Below are 24,909 nucleotides of genomic sequence, written 5' to 3' on the forward strand. Positions count from 1 at the left end.
AAAATCATTTTGGAATCTTAAAAAATAAATGCAAGGGACCCCATCTTATGATTCTCCGTGTCCAGGGTGGGGCCTGGCAATTCTGATTTGCAGGGAAGTTTGAGAAACACTGTTGAGTAAGGACTACACATTTACCTTTATGAATAAATGTTCGTGTATCTATTCTTTTATTTTTATTTTATTTTTTTTTAATTTTTTTTTTATTTTTTCGTCTTTTGTCTTTTTTTTGTTGTTGGTGGTGGTGGTGTTGTTGCTATTTCTTGGGCCGCTCCCGAGGCATATGGAGGTTCCCAGGCTAGGGGTCCAATCGGAGCTGTAGCCCCCAGCCTACGCCAGAGCCACAGCAACGCGGGATCCGAGCCACGTCTGCAACCTACACCACAGCTCACGGCAACGCCGGATCGTTAACCCACTGAGCAAGGGCAGGGACGGAACCCGCAACCTCATGGTTCCTAGTCGGATTTGTTAACCACTGCGCCACGACGGGAACTCTTGTGTATCTATTCTTAATTATCAATTATGTTCACATCGGCAACATCCCATACAAAGTTTGTTTTGCCTTTCTGTTAAAACCATATGATGAGACTGGCTGCTACATTATTAATTCAAAATACATGGAAAGCTCTGAAGTATTCTTTGTACATATTATCTGCATTAATTTTTAAAATGTAGACATGATCATGAAAAATTAATTACTTCTAGCAGTCTTTCTAAAAAGTGACCTATCTCTTAATTAACTATACTTCTTAAACATGATAAAATGATTATAAAAACATCTTAATTTATAACCTCAAGGATTTTTGATCACCTCGTTCTCTGATGTAGAATACGTAAATAATTAATAATCCGCCAGGTTTGTGATTATGTATTTAGATGTCAGATTTCTAATTACAAAGCACTCAGTCTCCATTCTTTATAGAAGTATTCTATCCACTCTTGAATAAATTAGATTTTTGGAGATACTGTGATCCCTAGCAGTAAGAGAAGCCAGGGACAAATGCTCGCCTTATAAAATTACTGTGTAGGAGTTCCCGTCGTGGCACAGTGGTTAACGAATCCGACTAGGAACCATGAGGTGGCGGGTTCGGTCCCTGCCCTTGCTCAGTGGGTTAAAGATCCGGCGTTGCTGTGACCTGCAGTGTAGGTCGCAGACGCGGCTCGGATCCCGCGTTGCTGTGGCTCTGGCGTAGGCCAGTGGCTACAGCTCCGATTGGGCCCCTAGCCTGGGAACCTCCATATGCCGCGGGAGCGGCCCAAGAAATAGCAAAAAGAGAAAAAAAAAAGAAAAAAAAATTACTGTGTAAAATAAATCAAAACCTGTAACACTGACTCTAAAGTAATTAAATTTAATCAAGTGCTCAGGTATAACATAAAAAGAATCACACAAGGTAAAGGGAATCCCCCTAAATATTTAACAGAAAAGGATTATCACCTAACATCTGTGTTCTTACAGAATCTTTGAAACAAAGGAATACCTATCAATTATTTCATTTTGAACAAGTACTGTTTAAGGAGGACTCAAGCAGGAAATGGATGCCATCAGTATCATCTGCTGTACTTTAAAGTCTTCTTAGGCAAATAAACAGAAAAATAATTTAGTCACCACTCCGGCAATACTGTATGTCATACTACAAAGAGTACTTGAAGACTACTTTAAAAAGCATTAACAGCAAGTGGTCCTTGCAAAGACCATACTATTCACCAAAGGAAGAGGGTAAAAAATGTTGATGTTTTATAAATGAAAACTTTTGGATTGGGATGAATTATTTTAAAATTTTTTTCCATAAATGGCCAGTCTAAAATATGTGTATGAAGTTGAAGCTTTAGCTCATACTAAATATAAACTTAATATCCTAAATACACATTTTACATGTTTTGTACATACCCATAGAAAGAATCCAGACAACCAATTCAAGGACTTGTAAACATCTAATAAGCATTTAAAAATTATAAACTAGCTCATAAAACAATAAAAATTAAAAGTAATAACCTGACACATTCTTAGAAAATTAATATCGCAGCAAGTAGAAAATAATAATACTCAATCCTGGTAGGAGAAAAAGTAGAATAGTCAGCATCATATAACATTTACGTTAGTTTAAATAAACATCGCCATACTAGAAAGAAATTTGCAAAAAGCATCTGAAGATGTTAACACTTGCTTTGACCCAATGAGTCTAGTTCTAGTAATCTAATAATCTGAGAAACAAAAAAGTTATTTTAAGTGTTTGTCACAGTGCCATTTATATTAATAAAAAAGTATGAAAGTAAACTAAATGTCCAACATACTTCCAAAAGTATTACGTTATATACCCATTACCATGCTATGCAGCTATGAGAATTATCATTTTCCCAAAAATCCTCAGTAGAGTGACAGTTCAAATAAAATAATAAATACAAGGTGATTCTGTACAAAATATCTATTTACATAGAAAAATAAGAATGACATCAAAATAAAAGTGGCTATCTCTTAAATTCCACTATTTGATTTTTAAAACATAACTTACCCACTTCCAAAAACTATTTGAGGATATTTAAAATTAAAAAATCTGGGCATTCCCACTGCGGCACAGTGGGTTAAGAATCCAAATGCAGCGGCTTGGGTCACTGCAGGGGAAGGCAAGAGTCTGATCCCCAACACAGCACAGTGGGTTAAAGGATCCAGCATGCAGTATACATCACATGCCACAGCTGTGGCTCAGATTCAATCCCTGGCCTGGGAACTTCCACCTGCTGTGAGTGTAGCCATAAAAATTAAAAATAAATAATTAAACCCATTTATATGAGATGTAAAACCATAAAAACAGGTAAATGGTGAAGTTATTTACTAAAAGAAGATGAATTCACGTGTTTTCGCCACAAAATATTTTCCTTGTCCTCATCAGGAAGAGTGCAGAAACTGCAGGCATACTTCAGATACTGCAGCTTTGGTTCCGGACCACCACAATAAAGCAAGTATCATAGGAAAGTGAGCATTGCCATAATGTGAGTCATACAATTTGTTTAGTTTCCCAGTGCATATAAAGACTATGTTTACACTATATTGTAATCTGTTAAGTGTGCAAACAGCATTATGTCTTAAAAAAACAATGTATATACCTTAGTTAAAAACATTACTGCTAAAAGAATGCTACCCATCATCTGACAAGGGAGGGTTGCTGCCATGGAACCTTCAATTTGTAAAAAAAAAAAAAAAAAAAAAAAAAGGCATCTGCAAAGCACAATAAAATGAGGCATGTCAGTATATTATATTAAAATATTAAAATATTCAACATAAGAGCCTGGAAGAAGACACCAAATTTATTTATTGGGAATGGAGCAAACTTTATTCACATTCTTTTAAAGCAAAATGTGCAGTACTTGAAAAATGGCTAATAAAAGCACTGAACAAGACACAAGTTAGTTATGTCAGGGCTTCATAATCTTTCTTCAAAAAGACTTATTTGTTATTACTTAAAAAAAATCCACCAAGGCCATGAGATTTCAAGGAAAAAAATGAATTACCTAGAAGAATCTAAGTGACTTCTAAACATGACTCCACCCAGAATCCAAATCACATACAAACTCATCTAACTATACCCAAATGTGTAAACACACATGGCTCACTGGGGTCCAGGGAAGTCATTATTACACTCCTATGTTTGACACTAGCTGAAGTTTCTTGCTATTTTACCCTTAAACTGTTTCTTTAATGACCTGCATATCAAATTTTAAACCTCTCAGAAACTATGAAATAAATTTTTGTTGCCATCTGCTTTGGTTATTTTAAGGATTAAATAATGATCTGCCATTTCAGAATGCCTAGAATCTAGAAACTATTCAATAAATGCTGATGTTTTCTATAAAATAATTTCTATCAATAAAGAATTTAAGAATCTACAGTAACAAGGCCATGTATCATTCATTATTCCCTCACTCTTGACTTTACTTTTAAATATGGTACACTAGGAGTTTCCACTGTGGTGCAGTGGGTTAGGAATCCACTGCAGAGGCACGGGTTCAACCCATGGCCCAGTGCAGTGGGTTAAAGGACCCAGTGTTGCCACAGCTGCGATGTAGGTCGCAGGTGTGGCTTGGATTCAATCCCTGGCCCAGGAATGTCCATATGCTGTAGGTGCAGCCATAAAAATAGATAGATAGATAGATTAAAAAAATATTTTCAAAAATGGTACATTATGAAAGAATCATTATCATTAACTTACAAGCTAAGTTAAGGGAATAAAGGCTTAAATTACACCCACACGGTGACACAGATTCTCTCGGGAAGAATGTTATCTCAAGATGACTATGGTCATGATAAACTACTACGACGTGTGCTAGATTTATCAGAAAATTAGAATAAAAGGTTAATTTTGTCTCAAGTTACCAAAATTAGGAGTTCCCATCATGGCTCAATGGTTAACGAATCCGACTAGGAACCATGAGGTTGCGGGTTCAATCCCTGGCCTTGCTCAGTGGGTTGAGGATCCGGCGCTGCCATGAGCTGTTGTGGTGTAGGTTGCAGATGTGGCTTGGATCCCGCGTTCCTGGGGCTGTGGCATAGGCCGGCGGCTACAGCTCCAATTAGACCCCTAGCCTGGGAACCTCCATATACCGCAGCAGCGGCCCAAGAAATGGCAAAAAGACAAATAAATAAATAAATAATTACCAAAATTAATTTCAAATACCAATTGCTTCTCTTGCACATTAGTGTCTCTGTTCAAAGATGAATCACTTATATTACCTATTTACAAACGGATAACACAAATGTTACATATCTACATAAATATCTAAGAATTACTTCATTATAATGCTTTTTCTTTTTTAATTGATGAACATAAACTAAACTCTAAGAACCAGTTTGTGACTCATCAATCTTGGGTTCCATATGTACAGAAATTCTCACTTAAAGATAGTTTCACAAACTTCAGGCACCAAAAATTTCCTGAATACATCAAATAAAAGGAAACTATAAAATTTCATCTTAGATTACAAATCACTTCACTTATTTTAGTTACAAAATAACATTCCCCCTTATTTTTTTCATCTTGACTCTGTCACTATTAGTTTCAAATTTTTATTTTTGGTTAGGTGGGTCAAATCCATTGTAGAACAGGCGAAATGTGATGTTCAAGACAAAATGCAATACCAAAATAAATTTTCTATAAAATTCTTTCTAGTTAAAATTGTTTTTAAGAGAAGCTATAATATGCTTTGAAAAAAAATCCTTATACCTACTCCCAATACATGTTGGGTCTGTTAACTTTCTGATTTCTGTGCGGTGTTAAATTAAAACAATTAGATTAGCCCTAAATAATATGTACAGGGCCCTAGACAACATGATGTCAACTTTAAAGTATAAATATTTTATTAAAAACTCAACAGTATTTCTTCATTACAGCTTTTGTTTTGGGAGAGAAGATGAGAGTAGTAAAAGGAATATAACTGATATAATTTTAACTATTCTGATGAGTTTAGGTTTTTTTCTTGTAATAGCATTCATATGCCCTCTTACCTGAGAAGGAAAAAAAGGTAACAATTTCTTAAATTCCAAAATGAGAGTCATTATACTTACTGGAATTTAACAGGCCCTCTCCCATTTGGCAAAATGGGAGAAAAGTGGTACAGACAATAAAATCATACCTAAGAGAGATGTCTCCTTGGCAAATGCTGCAGCAATAGCTGGGTCCAATGCAGGCTGTCCATCCCCAGATGGGAGATCAGGTCGAGTATAATCTCTACTTTTATCATTGTTGTATTTTACATTCAAATTCACGAGTTTGGAAAAATCAATCCTTAGGGTACAGCAAGCATTATAAATATTCTGACCATCTAGGGCCTGTAAAAGTAAACAAAGGTGTATCAGCAATCTTAAAAAATAAAAATTAATAAAAGTATAACTTTGACAATAAAACTCAACAATGAAAACCTGCACATGAAAGTCACCCAGAAAGGGATCAAATTCCATACTTTGTTCTTTGCTATCCCAGCTATACGTACATTGGTTTCCACAAATATTACCTCCCTTAAATAGACAGTGCTACTTTAATCCAAAATATATTCAGTTAAACATACGTGCTAATACCTTTAATTTTACAAAATCTGCAAATATTTTAATACAAAAAAAATTAACAAGAGTCACCAAAGCAGTACCCTAACATTTGCATAATACTTTAAAGTAAACTTTATAATACACATATTTTTTGCTGGATGGTAATACTTGTAAAAATTGATAATAGGTATAAGGTAACTTCTCTTGATGCCACATTAAATAAGGTGCCTCAAGACAAATATTACTATGATGCATAACAGCAACTCCTACGAAACAGAACAAAAACTATTATTTTCCTTAACCTGCAATGGTGGACCTGAATCAGAAAAACCCGTTGAATAAAGAAGTCCTATGTCATCCCAGGAAAGTTTTGGAATAGAAGAGTGCAATCCATGGAGTTGAAAGCCTACATTTGATTAGGTCATCGTGAGCAAGTTATTTAACCTTTCTGAATCTTAGACTCTTTCTGCAGCTAGAAAACAGAGATGACAATAGCTACCATGCTTCCTCACAGGGTTACTGAGGTCTACATAAAAGATCACACATGGAGGAGTTCCCGTCGTGGCGCAGTGGTTAACGAATCCGACTAGGAACCATGAGGTGGCGGGTTCGGTCCCTGCCCTTGCTCAGTGGGTTAAGGATCCGGCATTGCCGTGGGCTGTGGTGTAGGTTGCAGACACGGCTCGGATCCCGAGTTGCTGTGGCTCTGGCGTAGGCCGGTGGCTACAGCTCCGATTCAACCCCTAGCCTGGGAACCTCCATATGCCACGGGAGCGGCCCAAGAAATAGCAACAACAACAACAACAACAAAAAAGATCACACATGGAAAAGTGCATCATGAATTATAAAGGACTATGCTGCTGTTACAACTTTTATGTTTTTTTCTGTTCCTATATAATCACCATTTCTACTCCAGCTGGACAGAAGCCTGGAACAAACTAGAGAACAGGGGAATACACTGTTAATTTTTCATTAGAAGAATAAACATTTACTGTGTCAAACAACAGTTCAGAAATGAAGAACATGTTTTAGCTCTATAAATCACCTCAAAAATGAAACAGTTCTTCTGATAACAGAACATGCACAGATCAACCCTGATGCTTACACAGACCAAGACCTATTAGGTACATAAACATAGAACTATATAAAAAGTAGACCAATACATACATCACATTTGTATGACTTTTTTCCTTTTTTTGCCTTTTTTTTTTTTTTTTTTTTTGCTTTTTTAGGGCTGCACCCACGGCATATGGAGGTTCCCAGGCTAGGGGTCCAACTGGAGCTACAGCTGCTGGCCTATGCTACAGACACAGCAACACGGGATCCAAGCTGTGTCTGTGACCACCACAGCCATGGCAACGCTGGACCCTTAGCCCACTGAGCGAGGCCAGGATCAAACCTGCAACCTTAGGGTTCCTAGTCAGATTCGTTTCCAAAGGGCCACAATGGACATGCCCACTATATTTTTTAAAATCTTTTTAGGGCCACACCTGTGGCATATGGAGGTTCCCAAGCTAGGGGTTCAATCAGAGCTGTAACCACTGGCCTACACCACAGCCACAGCAATGCCAGATCCTTAACCCACTGAATCAGGCATCAAACCTGCATCTTCATGGAAGCTAGTCGGATTCATTTCCGCTGAGCCAGGATGGGAACTCCCTTGTATGACTATTTTAATTGCCATATTGTTGACCAAATAAAGTAACTAAAGCAAACTTAAAAATAGTCAAGCATGTCCTGTTATGGAAAAAGCCTCTATAACTGCTTAAGTATATAGAGCTTGTAATTAAAATATGCCCACTCTGAAAGAAAACTCTTTAATATACAAAACTGAGTTTTACATGAATATATTTACCAAGCTAAAAACTAAGCTAAAAACACAAGCTCACCTAGTTCAATACAATACTGGTGAAAACTCACTTAAAAGGATTACATACACATCAGGATTTGAATTATATTTGAATTAGGGAAGGTACCTATCATCACATGAGAATGAAAGCCGAGGACCAACTCTCTCAGCCAGAGTAATTAAGTATTAATTCAATTCTCTGCTGTAAAGGCAAACAAAGCACTGAAAATAGGTCTTCCCTTACTCATTCCTATAGGGAAAATGCTAAGGCACCTAACAGAATCACTGTCTCGACCCAATATACGAATATCGAAAGATGAGCAGAAAAATTCACTCTTGGGTAACTATTTCAATAGTATCATACAAAAAAAATCTGGTGTAAGAAAAGACCTGGTTTGGGGTCATAGGACCTAGATCAATGCAAAGAGTAAAGTACTGATACAGAATTACTATCTTCACAACAAGGAGTTTCTTTGGAGCCGAATTCTCTTAAAGAGACTGAGTGCCGAGTATCTGCAATGCATACGCTAAATGTTAAGAGAGCCTTCTAGAAACATTCGACATTCTTCTAATTAAAAAAAACCAAAATTATGTAGACCGAAGATACATAGTATAACAAAGATACAAGAGTTAGAGAAATCAGCAAACAATGTAAATGAAAACTGCCTGTTAGCAACAGAAGAGAGGTAGCAACAGAAGAGAGGAACAAGAGCTGAAGACGTATAAGGAAAGAAGTCTAGGTACTGTCAATAGTTGGCGGAGGTTAAGATGACTACAAATGAGCTAAACAGAAAAAAAAATTACACTATATATGCAATATTTCTGACAGTTAAAGCTCAAGTTAATTTGCAGAAAGACTTCTCGAATGTGTCTATGCAAAGGGAAAGTTTGAAGAGTACACAAAAACATCAGGAAAAATACGGCAATAATATGATAAACACAGTAAAGACACAGGATGCATAGTTAACAACAGAGTGAAACACGGCACATAGACTGAAAACAGGAAAAGCCACACTGAAACTACTTCCGTTATATGTCAATGTTTACTATAACCTATGTATCAATTTTCTTGGAGATTGCTGGGGATGGGGGTTAAAGGTTTAGCACTTGCTCAAGGGAATCCTTTAAATTCTTTGAATATCTAACTTTAGCTAGTCATGAAAAATTTCAAAATCAAGAACAAAAAGTTTCATTATGTTAATAATACTTTAATTTGCATTTCTTTTATAATCAGCGATGTTGAGCATTTTTTCATGTGTTTGTTGGCCATCTGTATATCTTCTTTGGAAAATGTCTTTTGCCCATTTTTCCATTGATTGATTGGCTTTTTTGCTGTTGGATTGTGTAAGTTGTTTATATATTCTAGAGATTAAGCCCTTGTCCGTTGCATCATTTGAAACTATTTTCTCCCATTCTGTAAGTTGTCTTTTTGTTTTCTTTTTGGTTTCCTTTGCTATGCAAAAGCTTTTCAGTTTGATTAGGTCCCATGGGTTTATTTTTGCTCTAATTTCTATTGCTTTGGGAGACTGACCTGAGAAAATATTCATGATGTTGATGTCAGAGAGTGTTTTGCCTATGTTTTGCCTGAGTTTGATGGTGTCCTGTCGTATATTTAAGTCTTTCAGCCATTTTGAGTTTATTTTTGTGCATGATGTGAGGGTGTGTTCCATGAGATACCACCTCACACCAGTCAGAATGGCCATCATCAATAAATCCACAAATAACAAGTGCTGGAGGGGCTGTGGAGAAAAAGGAACCCTCCTGCACTGTTGGTGGGAATGTAAACTGGTACAGCCACTATGGAGAACAGTTTGGAGATACCTTAGAAATCTATACAGAGAACTTCCATGTGACCCTGCAATCCCACTCTTGGGCATCTATCTGGATAAAACTCTACTTAAAAGAGACACGTGCACCCGCATGTTCATTGCAGCACTATTCACAATAGCCAGGACATGGAAACAACCCAAATGTCCATCAACAGATGATTGGATTCGGAAGAGGTGGTATATATACACAATGGAATACTACTCAGCCATAAAAAAGAATGACATCATGCCATTTGCAGCAACATGGATGGAACTAGAGACTCTCATACTGAGTGAAATGAGCCAGAAAGACAAAGACAAATACCCTATGTTATCACTTATTACTGGAATCTAATATCCAGCACAAATGAACATCTCCTCAGAAAAGAAAATCATGGACTTGGAGAAAAGACTTATGGCTGCCTGATGGGAGGGGGAGGGAGTGGGAGGGATCGGGAGCTTGGACTTATCAGACACAACTTAGAATAGATATACAAGGAGATCCTGCTGAATAGCATTGAGAACTTTGTCTAGATACTCATGTCGCAACAGAACAAAGGGTGGGGGAAAAAATGTAATTGTAATGTATACATGTAAGGATAACCTGACCCCCTTGCTGTACAGTGGGAAAATAAAAAAATTTTAAAATAATAATAATAATAATACTTTAGGCCAATTTACTTCCCAACATAAATACCACCCCAGATTAGATCATGCAGGGTTTTCCTAAAACATGCCCAAATCATTAATTTCATCATAAATCCTCCAATGACATTAATGTGGAATATACAGATTGTTAAGCACAAAAAAGGCTAAACAGAATTAAGCAGATGTCAAAGAGAATCTGCCCAAGAAAACAGAAAAGGAAATTTCATTAGTTTTCTCAAAGAATCTGCATAAAGCAGTAAGTATCAAGTAAGAAGAAATGAATGACATGTTCTTACTGCTGCAAATATTTTACCTAATGTTTACATATTTTTACTATTAGTAACTAATGAATCCATTGCATGTTAAAATAGAGTGACCATTATAAAAGGACTGCCAAAAGACACAGTGTCATGTCCAGCGTCAACTGTGCACATTCCTAATAGAAACAGGCAATACTCCTATAACAAGGTCCTACTGTATTTAGGGGACAGGGGACTCTATTCATGGGGAACATACTCAATACCTGTGATAAACCATAGCAAAAAATATGAAAAACATACATGTATAACTGAGCCACTCTGCTATACAGCAGAAATTAACACAACACTGTAAATTAACTGTACTTAGGTAAAATTAAGAAAGCAACACTACTACTGAAAAGCTGTCTCTAATAACATATAAGCAAACAGGTATTTTCTACCACATGTGTTATAACTTCAGAACTGTATAAAACAACTTTTAAAAGTCCAGGTGAAAAGGAGGTTAATTCTATTTCTCGAAAATATGGAAAGTGAAAGATATAGAAAGCCAAATCTTTGTTTGCCCAATACACTGCTTGCCAATAAACAAGATTTCTGAAAAAGGCATTAGGGTATTTTCTTTAATAAATGTGAGGATCATTTAAAACAATTTACTTTCTATTTGATAATTACGATTGCTACTATCACTTGTGATCACTGCCCTAAATGCCAACCCTCAATATACACAGCATTACCTTTTATGTTGACCTACATTTTTTTTTTTGCTTTTGTTTTTTTGGGGGGGCCGCACCTGCAGCACATAGAGGTTTCCAGCCTAGAGGCTGAATTGGAGCTGTAGCTGCTGCTGGCCTATGCCACAGCCACATCAGATCCGAGCCAAGTCTTCAACGGACACCACACCTCACAGCAACACCAAATCCTTAACCCACTGAGCAAGGCCAGGGATTGAACCTGTGTCCTCGTGAATGCTAGTCAGATTCATTTCTGCTGAGCCATGACAGAAACTACGACTTGGCTTTTTAAAGAGTCTAGACTGTAACAGACATCAACCTCAGGACAAATTCGGGAGAGGGGTTACATTTTTCCCCTTCTATCCTCACTAATAAAACTCTACTGTTGGTATGTTTTCTGAGTTGCTATTCTCTTATAAAGCAAAATGCTAGAGGGAAAGAATTCCAATTAACTGAAAGTAACTGCCAAAGATCATAACCTAGAATATGGAAGGAGTTTGGTTGGCTCTGTCACTCAAGCTACGTGTACATGGCAGATTCTCAGGGCTTTCAAAACAAAACAAAACAAAGAGTAGTGGGCTCCCAAAGACTGTTAGTTCAGAATGGCCTAAGAGCCCCATTTTTTTTATAAGCAATCTATATGATAAGAATGTAGAAAGGCTCTGGATCATACTTTAAATACTATAAATTCTCTTCCCCAAAAACCTAAAGGTACACTCTGCCTGCTAAATGAATATTCAGTGCATAAATGATATTTTTTTCATTCTCTCATTCATATGAACTATCACTGCAGAAACAGAGAGGAAGGCTTGAAGTTCCCTTCACAAACTTATTCCTTATCTATAAATTTTAGATGACCTCAACTGCTTTAACAAGCATAAAAACATAGCAACTGAATCACAAAGTTTAGAACCAACTCATTTTATAATGTACATCAATAACTGCTAGGCGTGAAGAAATCTATAGCAAACCAGATGCTGGGAAAGTTGTGACACAGCTTGAGTAAGTCCAATACCTACAATACACCACACACTGTGCCGGGTTCTAGGAACGTAGCAGAGAACAAAGCAGACATGATACCTACTCTTATATAACTTAGAGTCCAACAGAAAAATATAGATATTTAACAAATATATAAATGTAATGTGTGGCAGTGAGAACTAAGAAAGGAAGGTATCTAATCTAGTTCAAAGTTTACAGATGACCTAAGAGACTTCAAATCTGAGGGGCATAAAGAGCTAAGTAAAAAGTTTTAGCAAGTAAAAGAGCAAGTTGTGAGCTTATGAGATCTGAGAAAATACAGCATACGCAAGCACAAACATAGGTTTGATATACTTAGAGGTATGAGATGAGACTGGAGAGTCAAGACTTGGGGTTTTGTCAGCTCTGTTGAGGAAGGAGGACTTTATACTAAGGACAAAAATCAGGGAGTTCCCGTCGTGGCTCAGTGGTTAACGAACCCGACTAGTATCCCTCAGGACAGAGGGTCAATCCCTAACCTTGCTCAGTGGGTTAAGTATTCAGCATTGCCGTGAGGTGTGGTGTCGTTCGCTGACATAGCTTGGATCTGGCATTGCTGTGGCATAGGCGAGCAGCTGTAGCTCCAATCTGACCCCCGACCTGGCAATTTTCATATGCCATGAGTGGGCCCTGAAAAAAGACCAAAAAACAAACAAACAAACAAAAAAACCCAAAGCATTCACTGAAGGGCACTGAGAAAGCAAGAAAGGAAGAAATACAACTTTAAGTTGAGATCATTCTTAATATTCAAAGTGGTGAGTTTAGTCAGAAGGCCAATGAAGCACAGATTTAAGAGAGGATGGCTTGAAACAGTACTACTGGTTCATATACTAGCAGCCCAGGTCACTCCGCATGAAGAGAAGGAGTTTGTGTCAGAATTTATATCAACGTCAGGAGTTCCCATTGTGGCTCAGTGGAAACGAATCTGACTAGTGTCTGTGAGAACACAGGTTCAATCCCGGCTAAGAATCCGGCGTTGCTACGAGCTGTGGTGTAGGCTGGCAGCTGCTGCTCTGATTCAAGATTCGATCTGTAGACTGGGAACCTCAACACGCCCCAGGTGCAGCCCTAAAAAAGACCAAAAAAAAAAAAATTTAAATCAACATCGACACTAAATACAGTACAGCCAAAAATATGCTGATTTGTATTTTGGTACAAGCTCCTTGTAGCCTCAGATACCAGAAATTTGACTAACTTAAACTATAGTGATGGCAAGAGAGTTGAAGACAAAAGGATAGATTCAATAGAAATTTAGGATCTAGACAATAAGATTTGATGATAGGCTGAAAGGAAGAGGAAAAAAAATTTAGTATTTCTTGGCTTCTTAGATTGATTGGTACCTTGACCTTTCACATAGGAAAATACCAGAGGTTGAAGGATTTTTTTATATGTATCTTTGGGGAGGGTGGTGGCAGGGGTAAGAGAGTTTACTTGAACATGCTGAGTCTGTTCGAGTGCCCCACAGTCCACAGGGTTCCTACCCTGGGTCTCCTAGAAGAGGTCTGAGCTAGAAGAGTCATGTGAGTTCTGTCAGAATCACAAAGGTGCAACTGAGCTATGAGGACAGGTGAGGTCCCCCTGGCAGAAGAGGGATGAAAAAAGAAAGAAGAAGTCAGAGAGGTGGGATAAATCTAGATGAGAAGTGTCAGAGACCAGGAGAAAAGAACATTTTTAAGAAAGGGAATAGCTCAGTGTCAAGTGATACCTAGAGGACAGGCAGATAATTCTGCTGACATTTAGCTACTCCAGTGATCACTGGTGATCCTGGGAAGAACAACTTGGGTAAATGGAGGCTAAAACCAAAGCACAATCATTAAAGAAAGATGAGAGGATAGTAAGTGTCATCAGCAAACAAAGACAGCTTTACTTAAGAAGTGTGGTTATACGAAAAGGGAGAAGAAACAAGGGGATACGAGGACAGATATGTGGAATTAAGGATAAATTCATTTAAAAAATGAGAGACACTTAAGTATACCTGAAATACGAGGTGGCCAAAGTAGAGAAAAATATAACAGAGAGAGAAAGAAAGATAGTGCAAAGGCTCTTAGGCAGAGAGGATGGGATCTGGTGTCTACCAGCCTTAGAAATATCTATGCCTTTATTTAGAAGGTATGCATGGGTATAAGTAGATTTTTGTGAGACTATGTGGGTATAAGTAGATTTTGCGAGAAAAGCTGATGGACTTTCCATTTGACAGTTTCTATTTTTACAGAGAAGCAGTAGGCAAGGTCATAAGAAAGAGTGAAGAGAGACTTGATGCAAACAGAAATTTCCATCTGATACAGTCATTGTGAAAAATGGGAGAACATGCTGACTGAAGAAATATGGTGAGATTTTTCAAGCAGAGTAGAGGGCCTATTTACAGCTGGTGCTGATGAATTTAAACTGGTACCAACTGCTTAGATTATGTAGTTATTCTCTAGGCACATTCAACAGTCCAGATAAAAGCATGAAGAAAAATTACTAGAGTCATCAAAAGTGTATGTTTGAAGGAGTTCCTGTCGTGGCTCAGTAGTAACGAACCCGACTAATATCCATGAGGATGCAGGTTCTATCCCTGGCCTTGCTCAGTGGGTTAGGGATCTGGCGTTTTCATGAGCTGTGGTGTAGGTCGCAGCTGCAGCTTGGATCCTGCGTGGCTGTGGCCAGCAGCTGCAGCTCTAATTAACCTTTAGCCTGGGAACTTCTGTATGCCATGGGTGTGGCTCTGGATTATAATGGAGCAAGAAAGTTTAGAAAACAAACTCCTTTTTTCTTTTCTAAAATGTGAAATATAATTGAGTTCAGATATCAGAATAAAAACTTGGTAAATTATAATCACCTAATTTCTTAGAATAACAATTGTAGATCTTTGTAGAAAAGTCCCAAGTGAGTTTATATAAACATTCACAAGACCTATAGTTTAATGCTTGCAATCTATGCAGAGAAGATTGGTTAAATGAAAACCTCAAATACTGGAAGATATATATAAACTACTTTCCCCAATGAATTATATAGCCCCAATGTAGTATAATTCCAATTCAAATTTCATTTCATTGGTCCGTTACCAAATAGTCTTCTGGATCAGAAGGGAATTGCAAAAATATATTCCACGTTAAGAAAAACATGCACTATATTTAGATTTGTTTGAAGCTATGAAAAATGCCGAGAACATGGCTTCTAGACTGTCTGCTATTGATCAAACCTCATACCACAATGATTTTGGTAACCCTTTAAATATAAATATCTCCAAAGGTGGAGGGCTGCAGCATGTTTACAATTATTTTGATAAAAAGAACTCTAGTTAACTTATTCCTGGAAAGAGAAATATAATAAGGTCATGCAAATTGGGAACCAGTGAGTAGCAACACTGAGAAAAGTAGACTAAAAAATGTCTGCCTTACAGATAGTGTATTTTATAAGTAATTTACCTCTTTAAATCTTAGCACCCCTTGGAGTTCCTATTGTGGTTCGATGGTTAATGAATCCGAATAGGAACCATGAGGTTGCAGGTTCGATCCCTGGCCTTGCTCAGTGGGTTAAGGATCCGGTGTTGCTGTGGCTGTGGCGTAGGCCGGTGGCTACAGTTCCAATTGGACCCCTAGCATGGGAACCTCCATATGCCATGGCAGCGGCCCAAGAAATGGCAAAAAGACAAAAAAAGAAAAAATCTTAGCATCCCTTTGTAACATAAGAAAAAATCCTGTTCTATTTACAAAATAGTCAGAAAAATGAGCTAACAACACTGGGTAAGCCATTTCAATTATGTTATTATTACTAGTATAGCATTTCTGCTACCTGAAGCTATTTTGGATCCCCAAATGAGATTCTCAGGGTGGAATGCAATGAGACAATAATTAAAAATGGTCTGGTACCAAACAAGCTATCCTGATCTGGAGGAAGCAATGAAGTAATAGTCAATAATTACTCTGAAAGTAAAAGGATGACAGGGAGAAAGGAGGTTAGAACAATTTAACCTAGTTGATTTAATGGTTTAATAACAATGGTATAGTAATAAACGTTTAATGGTTTAATAATGAAATAATAACAATGAGATAATATGGCATAAGAAGTTAAAGCGACAGAAAAAGGTAGATTTAAATAAGACACCTAGACAGAAGATGAAGCATTTAGAAGCAAAGAGGTGGTATGTAGTTTTTAATGATAGCCATGACATGGGTGGATTTTACTACTTTTGAATAGTTTCTTACTCTTCCAATATAGCAACAAAAAGGTAAGTGAAGTGAATAAAAAGGAGACTAGGGACTTACTGAGAAAACTTAAAGAAAAATATTTAAAAAGAATACTGGAAGTAAACTGAGAGCCTATAAAAGCATCTGAGCAACATATTGTATTAATATATTTCAGCCAAACTACCTTATAGCTAAATTAATTACTTTGAAACTTCTACTGTAAAACTTAAAATCTTATACAGGTATGCATGTACATCAAACAAAAACACAATATAAGCCTATATTATAGATACCTACAAATATGTACATTGTTAAAAATAAACATTTTTTATTACTAGGTTTTTCTAACATTATCTTAATGACAGCAATCTGTGTCATTTAAAATGCTATATGGTACTAAGTTACACCAGTATTAATAGCATTAGCTATATACATAGATATGGGGATATATATAAATAAATATTGGCTGCTGAAAATTACCATAATCTCAATAAAAAGCTAGACTTACTAGTTTTGCTTGCTGAGCATTTACTGGATCACCATACTGGAGGAGAGCTTGAAACTGGTTATTTTTTGTAAATGTGATTATCTTCAATACAGCACCAAACTTAGAAAATATCTGTTGACACATTAAAAATCAATTAAAACAAATTTTATCTACTACATTATTATTTCTCCAATTTACAGATAAATATTGAAATTAAATTAAACTTACTTGGTGAAGAACATCAAGTGTTACAGGGTAATACATGTTGTCAATAATTATTCTAAGTACTGGACTCTGGGCTGGAGTCACTGCACTCTCACTAACTGTGGTGCCGCTAAGAGGAGTATTTGCTGTCTGGACAGCCGTCACAGCTTGAAGAACTGCTTGAGCACGCTGAAAATCCAAAGACAAGCACCTTAGAAACACTATCCGTATCTTTAGGTGAAGATATACTTTGCTACATGTTACGCCATTAGTTCAATTCTTTCCTAGAACATATCTAGATTAAATAAATACTTTTGAGCACCTGCCATGAGCCAGGTTTTGTCTGTTTATAACTCAAGTATTCTACTAGTATTTATTTCAAAATAATCATCTAAGGTTTGGGATGAATGCTGAACAAGAAAAGACAGGCCATGTAATTCATCCCAAGAGAACAAGATACAGTTTGACATACTCATATTAACAGAAAATGTTTTATTTTAAACAGAAACTTTCAGAAACAAAATTTTAATCTAATATTATTCACGCCATAAAAAGAGACACATGGTAAACCACAACAAGGGGAGATTTATCCAAAAGAACTCCCATAAAGCTTATTATTTCTAATAAATCCTAAATAGGAACATTCAGGAACAAATCAAGCCTTTTTTTTCAAACTAGTATAACTTCTGAATCTAAAATAATTAAAGCAGAAATTGATGTATGCCATAGTACAAAACCACAGAAATTTCAGGAATGCTTCAAGATAAAATATGAAGAATTATTTTTCCACACATGAATGCACAATTTTCTTATTACGACTAATAAGATATTGCTAATTGAACCATGACAGACCATCTTGATTTGAGATTTTAAAATGTGAAAATACATATGGAATTGAAAAAATACAGAATTTTTAGGAAATCTGTCAACTAAATATATTAAATGCCTTCAAAAGACTACCCTTATTACTATTATTCCTTTCCTATTATTACTGGCAGATTCACTGATAAGGAAATAGTATCTTCCCACCTTATCTGGGGTCAGAAAACCTATATAAAGGCAAAGAACAGTTAAATATAATGATGACAAATACCTCTACATTGCTCTACAGTTTGAAAAGAGCTGTACTGGCAGATGAATAGTATAATAAAGCACAGTGATGAATGAAAAAGGACAGCACAAAATGAGGACACTTATGAGAATAAAGAACAATCAGTGCTTGCTTCGGCAGTTCATACACTAAAATTGGAACAATACAGAGAAGATTAGCATGGACCTATGCAAACATAACCCCCAAATTCATGAAGTGTTACATTTCTGGGGAACCTATTACTAATGGTGGTTTTAGTAATCATTCTGCAATATATCAAATCAACAAGCTACAGGCCTTAAAACTCACACCAGGTCATCTACCAATCATACTCAATAAAGGTGTAGAGGATGGTCATTTCAGTAAAATATTCCATAACCAGGATACCATAAGGCTTGCTAGTCAAAGAAATCACATACTCATCTAGTCAAACTTCACCACCTAAATGTTAATTATGATCTATAAACTTAAGTTAGCCAAAGTGACTCATTAATTCAAATCCAACATTTTGAAACAAATATTTTTTAAAAAGATACATTTATACCATTATAGAGAATAGTTATAAAAAAAGATAAAAGGATTTCTAGAGCAATGTTTAATTTAAATATCTGAATATATTTGACCCAATACATATTTATTATTTTAAGCACTCACTGCAATGTCACTTTCTTCGTTAGTGAACATGTCTTTACATACGTTTATTATAACAAGCATGGAACTATCACAACTTTGAACAACTCTAGCATTTGCTACTTCATATAACGGAATGTCTTTTTAAAACAGGAATCGCAGGAGCATGGAATACTACACAAACAGTATGAAAAGTTATGTTTCTTCTGGAACCCAGGCACCCTGGCTACTTTACCCTACACACCCTCACCAATATTACCTTGGGTATCCTTCCAGGGACATCCACATAGACATGTATATATGTACTCTAAACAAGCATGTAAGTACTTAATTAGGTACTGCATACTTGTCTTTCCAATACTATTCATTGTTCTCCATCTCCATTTTTACCTTAATCAATAATTATGTTCTCCATTATCATTAACAAATATCTTCATACATTTTTAAAAAATGGGGCAGAGATGGCTTGCCAATCTAGATTTTATTAAATTTCATACTGAAAGCAATCATAAACGAAGGACACAAATTGTAAGCGTATACAGCTCAATATTACCAATTGAACATATCTATGAAAGGACTCTCTAGATTTAAAAAGAGAACATTACCAGCACTCCAGAAGCCGCACACACGTGTTCTCCCAATTATATAACTGGAATCCTGCGGTATGTGTTCTACTTTGGTCTGGCTTCTTGCAATTAACATGGTTTTTACGATAATCATCCAAGTTCTGGAGGCACCAGTAGCTTATTAATTCTTTTTACTGACAATAACCTAGTCAATGAATATACCACAACACATTCTACTGCTGCTGAACGTACGGATCGTTTCCAGCTTTGGGTTTCACAGTGTGTGCTGTCAACTTTCTCATACCTATCTTTCGACACACACACGTTTTCTCAGGTATATAACTAGTAGAATTACTAAATCAAAGATTATGTGTATGTTTAGCTTAAGTAGATATTTCAAGGTTTTAAAAACAATTCTATCAATTTATATTCCCATCACTTGAGTTCAAGTTTCTCTACACTGTTCCAACATTTGGTATTACCTGTCTTAATTTTAGCCATTATGGTAGTACACAGCAATATCTCAGTGATTTTAATTTGTATTAAAGATTCTTAATCCAAACCTAATTCACTCTCTACATCAGAGGATGGCTTTGAGGCAAACTAGCTAATGGGAAACCTGAGAATGCCTACCAACTTGGCCATGCAACACGCTAAATAGAAAGGTGATGCAATGGCAGGCGGGCCACAACAGTGCAGGCAAAAGTGTCAGCACAGAAACACAAAGGCCTCAAAATACAATATATGAGAAAGCATACTGGATTACAGAACCTACAATTACTATTGGGATGGAAGCATACTCAAATAACAGTGGGAGGAGCCATAAGACAGAACAAGTAATCATCTCAGAAAGGGCCTTTATCTTGAGCAAGAAAAAGATCTGAAGATTTGCTGCAGGAGGATAACTTAGATTTGTGCATTTAGAAAGACAGACACACACACACACAGAGCTGTACTGGTAAGAAAGAATTTAAGAGGAAAATTATGAAAGGAGACCAGTAAGAGAGCTATTTTATATAATATAGCCAAGAGCTGACTGTATCTGAGCTGTTGAAGTAGCAAGAAAGAAGAAATCTAGGCAGACACTGAGAAGAGTGAATTCACTGGACTTGATGATTTGATGAAAGGTTATGGAGGAACTCACGGTTGACACACACATTTGTTTCTTCTATTACAAAACCCTATTACAACGCCTATAAATGAATACAAAATGGAATAAACACAGACACAGACGAGAGAAGGTCATCACTGAGAATAATTTTATCAAATCCTGAAACACAGAAAATGAATGGAACTAAATGGACAGATGACACAGTGGACATGTACCAAACAGGGTTTGCACTGCTAGCAGCCACAGGAATCAGATTAGAAATTGGCAGGTACACAGGAGGAGGGAGATGGTGAAAGAGTTAACAGGGTTAAAAGAGTTAACAGAAAGTCTAGCTAACAAACAGCTCAGTTCCTCTCCCCCTACCCCACACCCTTTAATAGTGAAATAGCAAAAATAAAGGCAACGACCAAATGCTTCCTTAAAAGAACAGAAACTCTAAAGGAAGTTTCACTGTCCAAGAATGAAGACTTCTTTGGCATTTGGGAGAATCCCAGCTTAGTATCCAACTCCTTATTACCTTACTCTAGAGGAAAACATGCAAGTGTCAAAAGACCTAATCATCCAATCTGAAATATAAACAGACAATGAGGGTGGGTAGGAGGAAGACAGGGAAAGAGAGAACAAGATAAACATAATAGCTAATACTAACGAAATTAGGAAATACAGTCAAGTATTTTAAAAAATACAATTATTAACTGTAAAGAATGACTAACTGCAATTAAAAAGGATGATCAAAGAAAAAGATTTTGAAAATCAAAAACACAGCTGTCAGAAAAAGTTTTTTCAACATAAGGAGTACTGTATTGATTGTCCCCTGTGTCTGGAATAATCCAAACTGTAATTACTAAGTGGTTATTCTCCAACCACTTTGAAATGTGCTCCCTAAATATCACTTCCTAATAGGACTTTCACTTGTTAGCCTATTTAAAATTACTAATCCCCCTTCCCTACATACATCTATCTATAGATGCCTTGTCTTTATCCTGTACACATCATTTTCATTTCAATCTTTTAAAATGAGAATGCATTCACTAATTACTGAAAATTCTAACATGTAAAATAAAACTGGGATGTCAAACGCCATTTTTAACTTAAAGTAAAAAGAATACAGAATAGGCATTTTTCTTTTGGTATTATTCCTTATGCTAAATTCTGAGTACAACATCTACTTCAAAAAAAATTTTTTTAAAAATATATTTTTTGCTGCACTCGCAGCATGTGAAAGTTCCTAGGCCAGGGATCAAATGAACTCACGCCACACTTGCAACCTGTGCCACAGCTGGGCAACAACAGATCCTGTAACCCAGTGTGCTACAAGGGACTTCCAAAGAAATAAAGATTATTATCAAATTAAAAAAAACAAAAAACCTGAAATTTTACCCTGAACTGTTAGACAAAAAGTTCTACAAGCTTCTTTTCCATAAGCTATCAAAACGATCTTATTCTTTACAAAAGTTAAAATCCATGAGGAATTATTTTCCATTTAATTTTCAACATGAACCAGAGACAGTTTACTAAAACAGAAAGTATACTTAGCTAAAAACTACATTAAAAGAGCTCAAGTTTTTAGAAGTTTTTACTGTAATCCTATGAATTTGTATCTAAAACCATTCTTATACTTTTTCTAAAAAATATTAATTTTAAACAGTATCTTCCACATCACATTTTTGAAAAATCAATATTCACATATTCTCAATTCTTGAATCCCCCCGGACACCCCAAAGGAAAACCATTAACATATCTCCAACAGGAATTTTTCCACAAGAAATTAAGACCAATAAAAAGTCAAATAAGGAGTTCCTGTCATGGCTCAGCAGACACGAATCTGACAAGCATCCATGAGGATGCAGGTTCGATCCCTGGCCTCACTCAGTGGGTTAAGGATCTGGCGTCGCCATGAGCTGTGGTGTAGGTCAGACTCGGCTCTGACCTGGCACTGCTATGGCTGTGGTGTAGGCCGGCAGCTACAGCTCCAGTTCGCCCCCTAGCCTGGGAACCTCCATATGCTGTAGGTACAGCCCTAAAAAGACAAAAAAAAAAAAAGTCAAATAACCAAAGGCACTGAATTTCATGCACTAAAGTCTAAGAAGCAGAGCTGTATAAATAGTTTATGGAGTTCCCGGCGTGGCTCAGTGGTTAATGAACCTGACCGGCATCCACACACAGGTTCTATTCCTGGCCTCACTCAGTGGGCTAAGGATCCAGCATAGCTGTAAGCTGCAGTGTAGGTCGCAGATGTGGCTCAGATCTGGTGTTGCTGTGGCATAGGCCCGTGGCTACAGCTATGACTGGACCCCTAGCCTGGGAACCTCCATGTGCCATGCCTAAAAGACAAAAAAAAAAAAAAAAAAAGTTTATGCTGAAGTCCCTACCTCATAGCTTCTATACAAAAACTTTAATCTGCATAAAGAAAACGAACACTGTGACAGATCTTAAAAGCACTGAAAAAAAATACCATTTAACTAATTTACCCAGTACTAATTTAAAATACGAAAGTATCTGACTGTACATATCTCTTCTAAGTTAACATAATATTTAATACTTAGGAACATACTGCAAAAAAAACAAACAAAAAAAACAAGAATATACCCAAAGAAAAATCTTCTTAATGGTTCAATTTCTTATTTTCTGTTAATACGTTTATGAGATTCTTAATATGTTCTAGGCCGTTTTATTGATGTACCTACATATACTCACTTGGTTTAATGTATTATCTGTTTTTAGTTCTTTGTGATTAGAGTACTGGATATAAATCGGTTGGTTACGAAGATGAGGTGTCACAGCAGAATAGTAATTAACCATAGTTATAGCTGCTTCCTCTGTTGCTAGCTCCAAAAATGCCTGAAAATTTAAATAAAAAATTTTACTGCCATGAATTAAAATTGAATAAACTTCAATTATCTGCTTAATCTATCCAGCTCCTTAGAAAAATCACTATCTAAAATATAAACTGTCAAGTCACATTCAGATGCTCTAGTAGGTAGAATCAGAAATCCTTTATTCAAGTTTTGATATACAATTAAAGGTAACCTCAGAAGAAAGCTCTTTGCATACACAGTACTTCTGCCTTCCACCTGATTTTTCTGTACACTGCAAATGTACTTCCCCCAATAAACCTAGAGAAAATAAAATCTAAATATTTTCTAGCACCAGTATTTTACCACTAACCTAGAGAATATAAGAGATCTCCAAGTCATTTTTAAAGCAGTATAATTTAAAAGAGACAAAGAAAAAATCAAATGTCACGTTATAAGTGACATTAACTATATTTAAGAGAACACTAAACTTCTCTAAATTCTCCTAAATAGTACCACTGAAAACATTAAAACAAATTTGACTTTTAATGTACCTGGGCCCTGTTGCTATAGGTACATCTATGCAATACAGAAACATCTGGGATAATGACAATTTTTTTCTAATGCTATCAGGTAAATATTTCCCTGGGATAAGCTTAAAGGACAGATGCTACTAAGGTCCCTACCAATTTCTGAAATTACAAAATTAAAGCCACAAACATTTCATCTGTATTACCCATAATCTTGCTGAACAATGGCTCAGTTAGAGTCCTACAGTGAATTCAAATGGCAGAATTTGAAAACCTCAATGACTTATTCATTTCAGCTCCCTAGCTGTAGTTTTCCAAACATAGCTATCAGGAAAAATCAGAGTAAGACTTCTGTCATGTTCTCTGAGAAAAGCAATCTACTGAATACTACCTTTTTATCAGGAGATACCTAATGCACACCTATTGGATAGTGTGTGTGGGGCTTAACATTTTGTAAGTCCTGAAAGAAGTATACCTGATTTTTTCCTTTCAGCATAAGGATGTTGGTCACCTTACCAAAAGGTAAACCTAAAGCAATAACTTCAGTTTCTGTCACTTCACCAGGTAATTTTCGAATATGAAGTACACGAGAAGGAGCACCATCCATTTTATCTTCTCCTTTAAATTTTTTACTATCATTACCATTGGCTGAAAGACATTAAAGAAACAATCTTTATTATATTAATTTTCCTTATTTGCATAAAAATCACAAAACAAACTTTAATAAATAATGTGAAAGCACAGCTGAGTGCAAATGGATAATTCCCAAAAATTCAAAAACTAGGTTTTCAAAGTAATGGAGAAAATCATATCTACCAATTATTACTAAGTGAAATCATCAATTAAGATTACTATTGGATAAATATATTTCTGGACAGTATATGTAAAGAGTAACAAGCAATAATAAAAAACATAAAAATGCAATTCATAAAGAAATGATGGGTCCAATGGTTACAGAACACAGCTATGATTCAATC

At 36.2% G+C, this 24,909-nt stretch overlaps 1 protein-coding gene and 1 non-coding gene across 5 annotated transcripts in view; one reads left to right on the forward strand and one right to left on the reverse strand.

Moving 5' to 3' along the window:
- PTBP2 (polypyrimidine tract binding protein 2) overlaps positions 1-24,909 on the reverse strand; it is an 82,378-nt gene that overhangs the window by 21,257 nt on the left and 36,212 nt on the right. For all 4 annotated transcript variants that reach the window (XM_047785228.1, XM_047785227.1, XM_047785226.1 and 1 more), the window contains exons 4-8: positions 24,408-24,580; positions 23,305-23,448; positions 17,235-17,399; positions 17,028-17,138; positions 5,623-5,818 (exon numbers count right to left, since the gene is read on the reverse strand). In XM_047785228.1, the coding sequence (XP_047641184.1) occupies positions 5,623-5,818; positions 17,028-17,138; positions 17,235-17,399; positions 23,305-23,448; positions 24,408-24,580 (789 nt within the window). The remainder of the gene's footprint in view (positions 1-5,622; positions 5,819-17,027; positions 17,139-17,234; positions 17,400-23,304; positions 23,449-24,407; positions 24,581-24,909) is intronic.
- LOC125130148 (U6 spliceosomal RNA) lies at positions 18,426-18,531 on the forward strand. The gene has a single exon (XR_007135653.1). It is a non-coding gene; the product is annotated as a U6 spliceosomal RNA (small nuclear RNA).

The sequence above is a fragment of the Phacochoerus africanus genome, chromosome 6 (genome assembly GCF_016906955.1).
Source record: "Phacochoerus africanus isolate WHEZ1 chromosome 6, ROS_Pafr_v1, whole genome shotgun sequence".
NCBI lineage: Eukaryota > Metazoa > Chordata > Mammalia > Artiodactyla > Suidae > Phacochoerus > Phacochoerus africanus.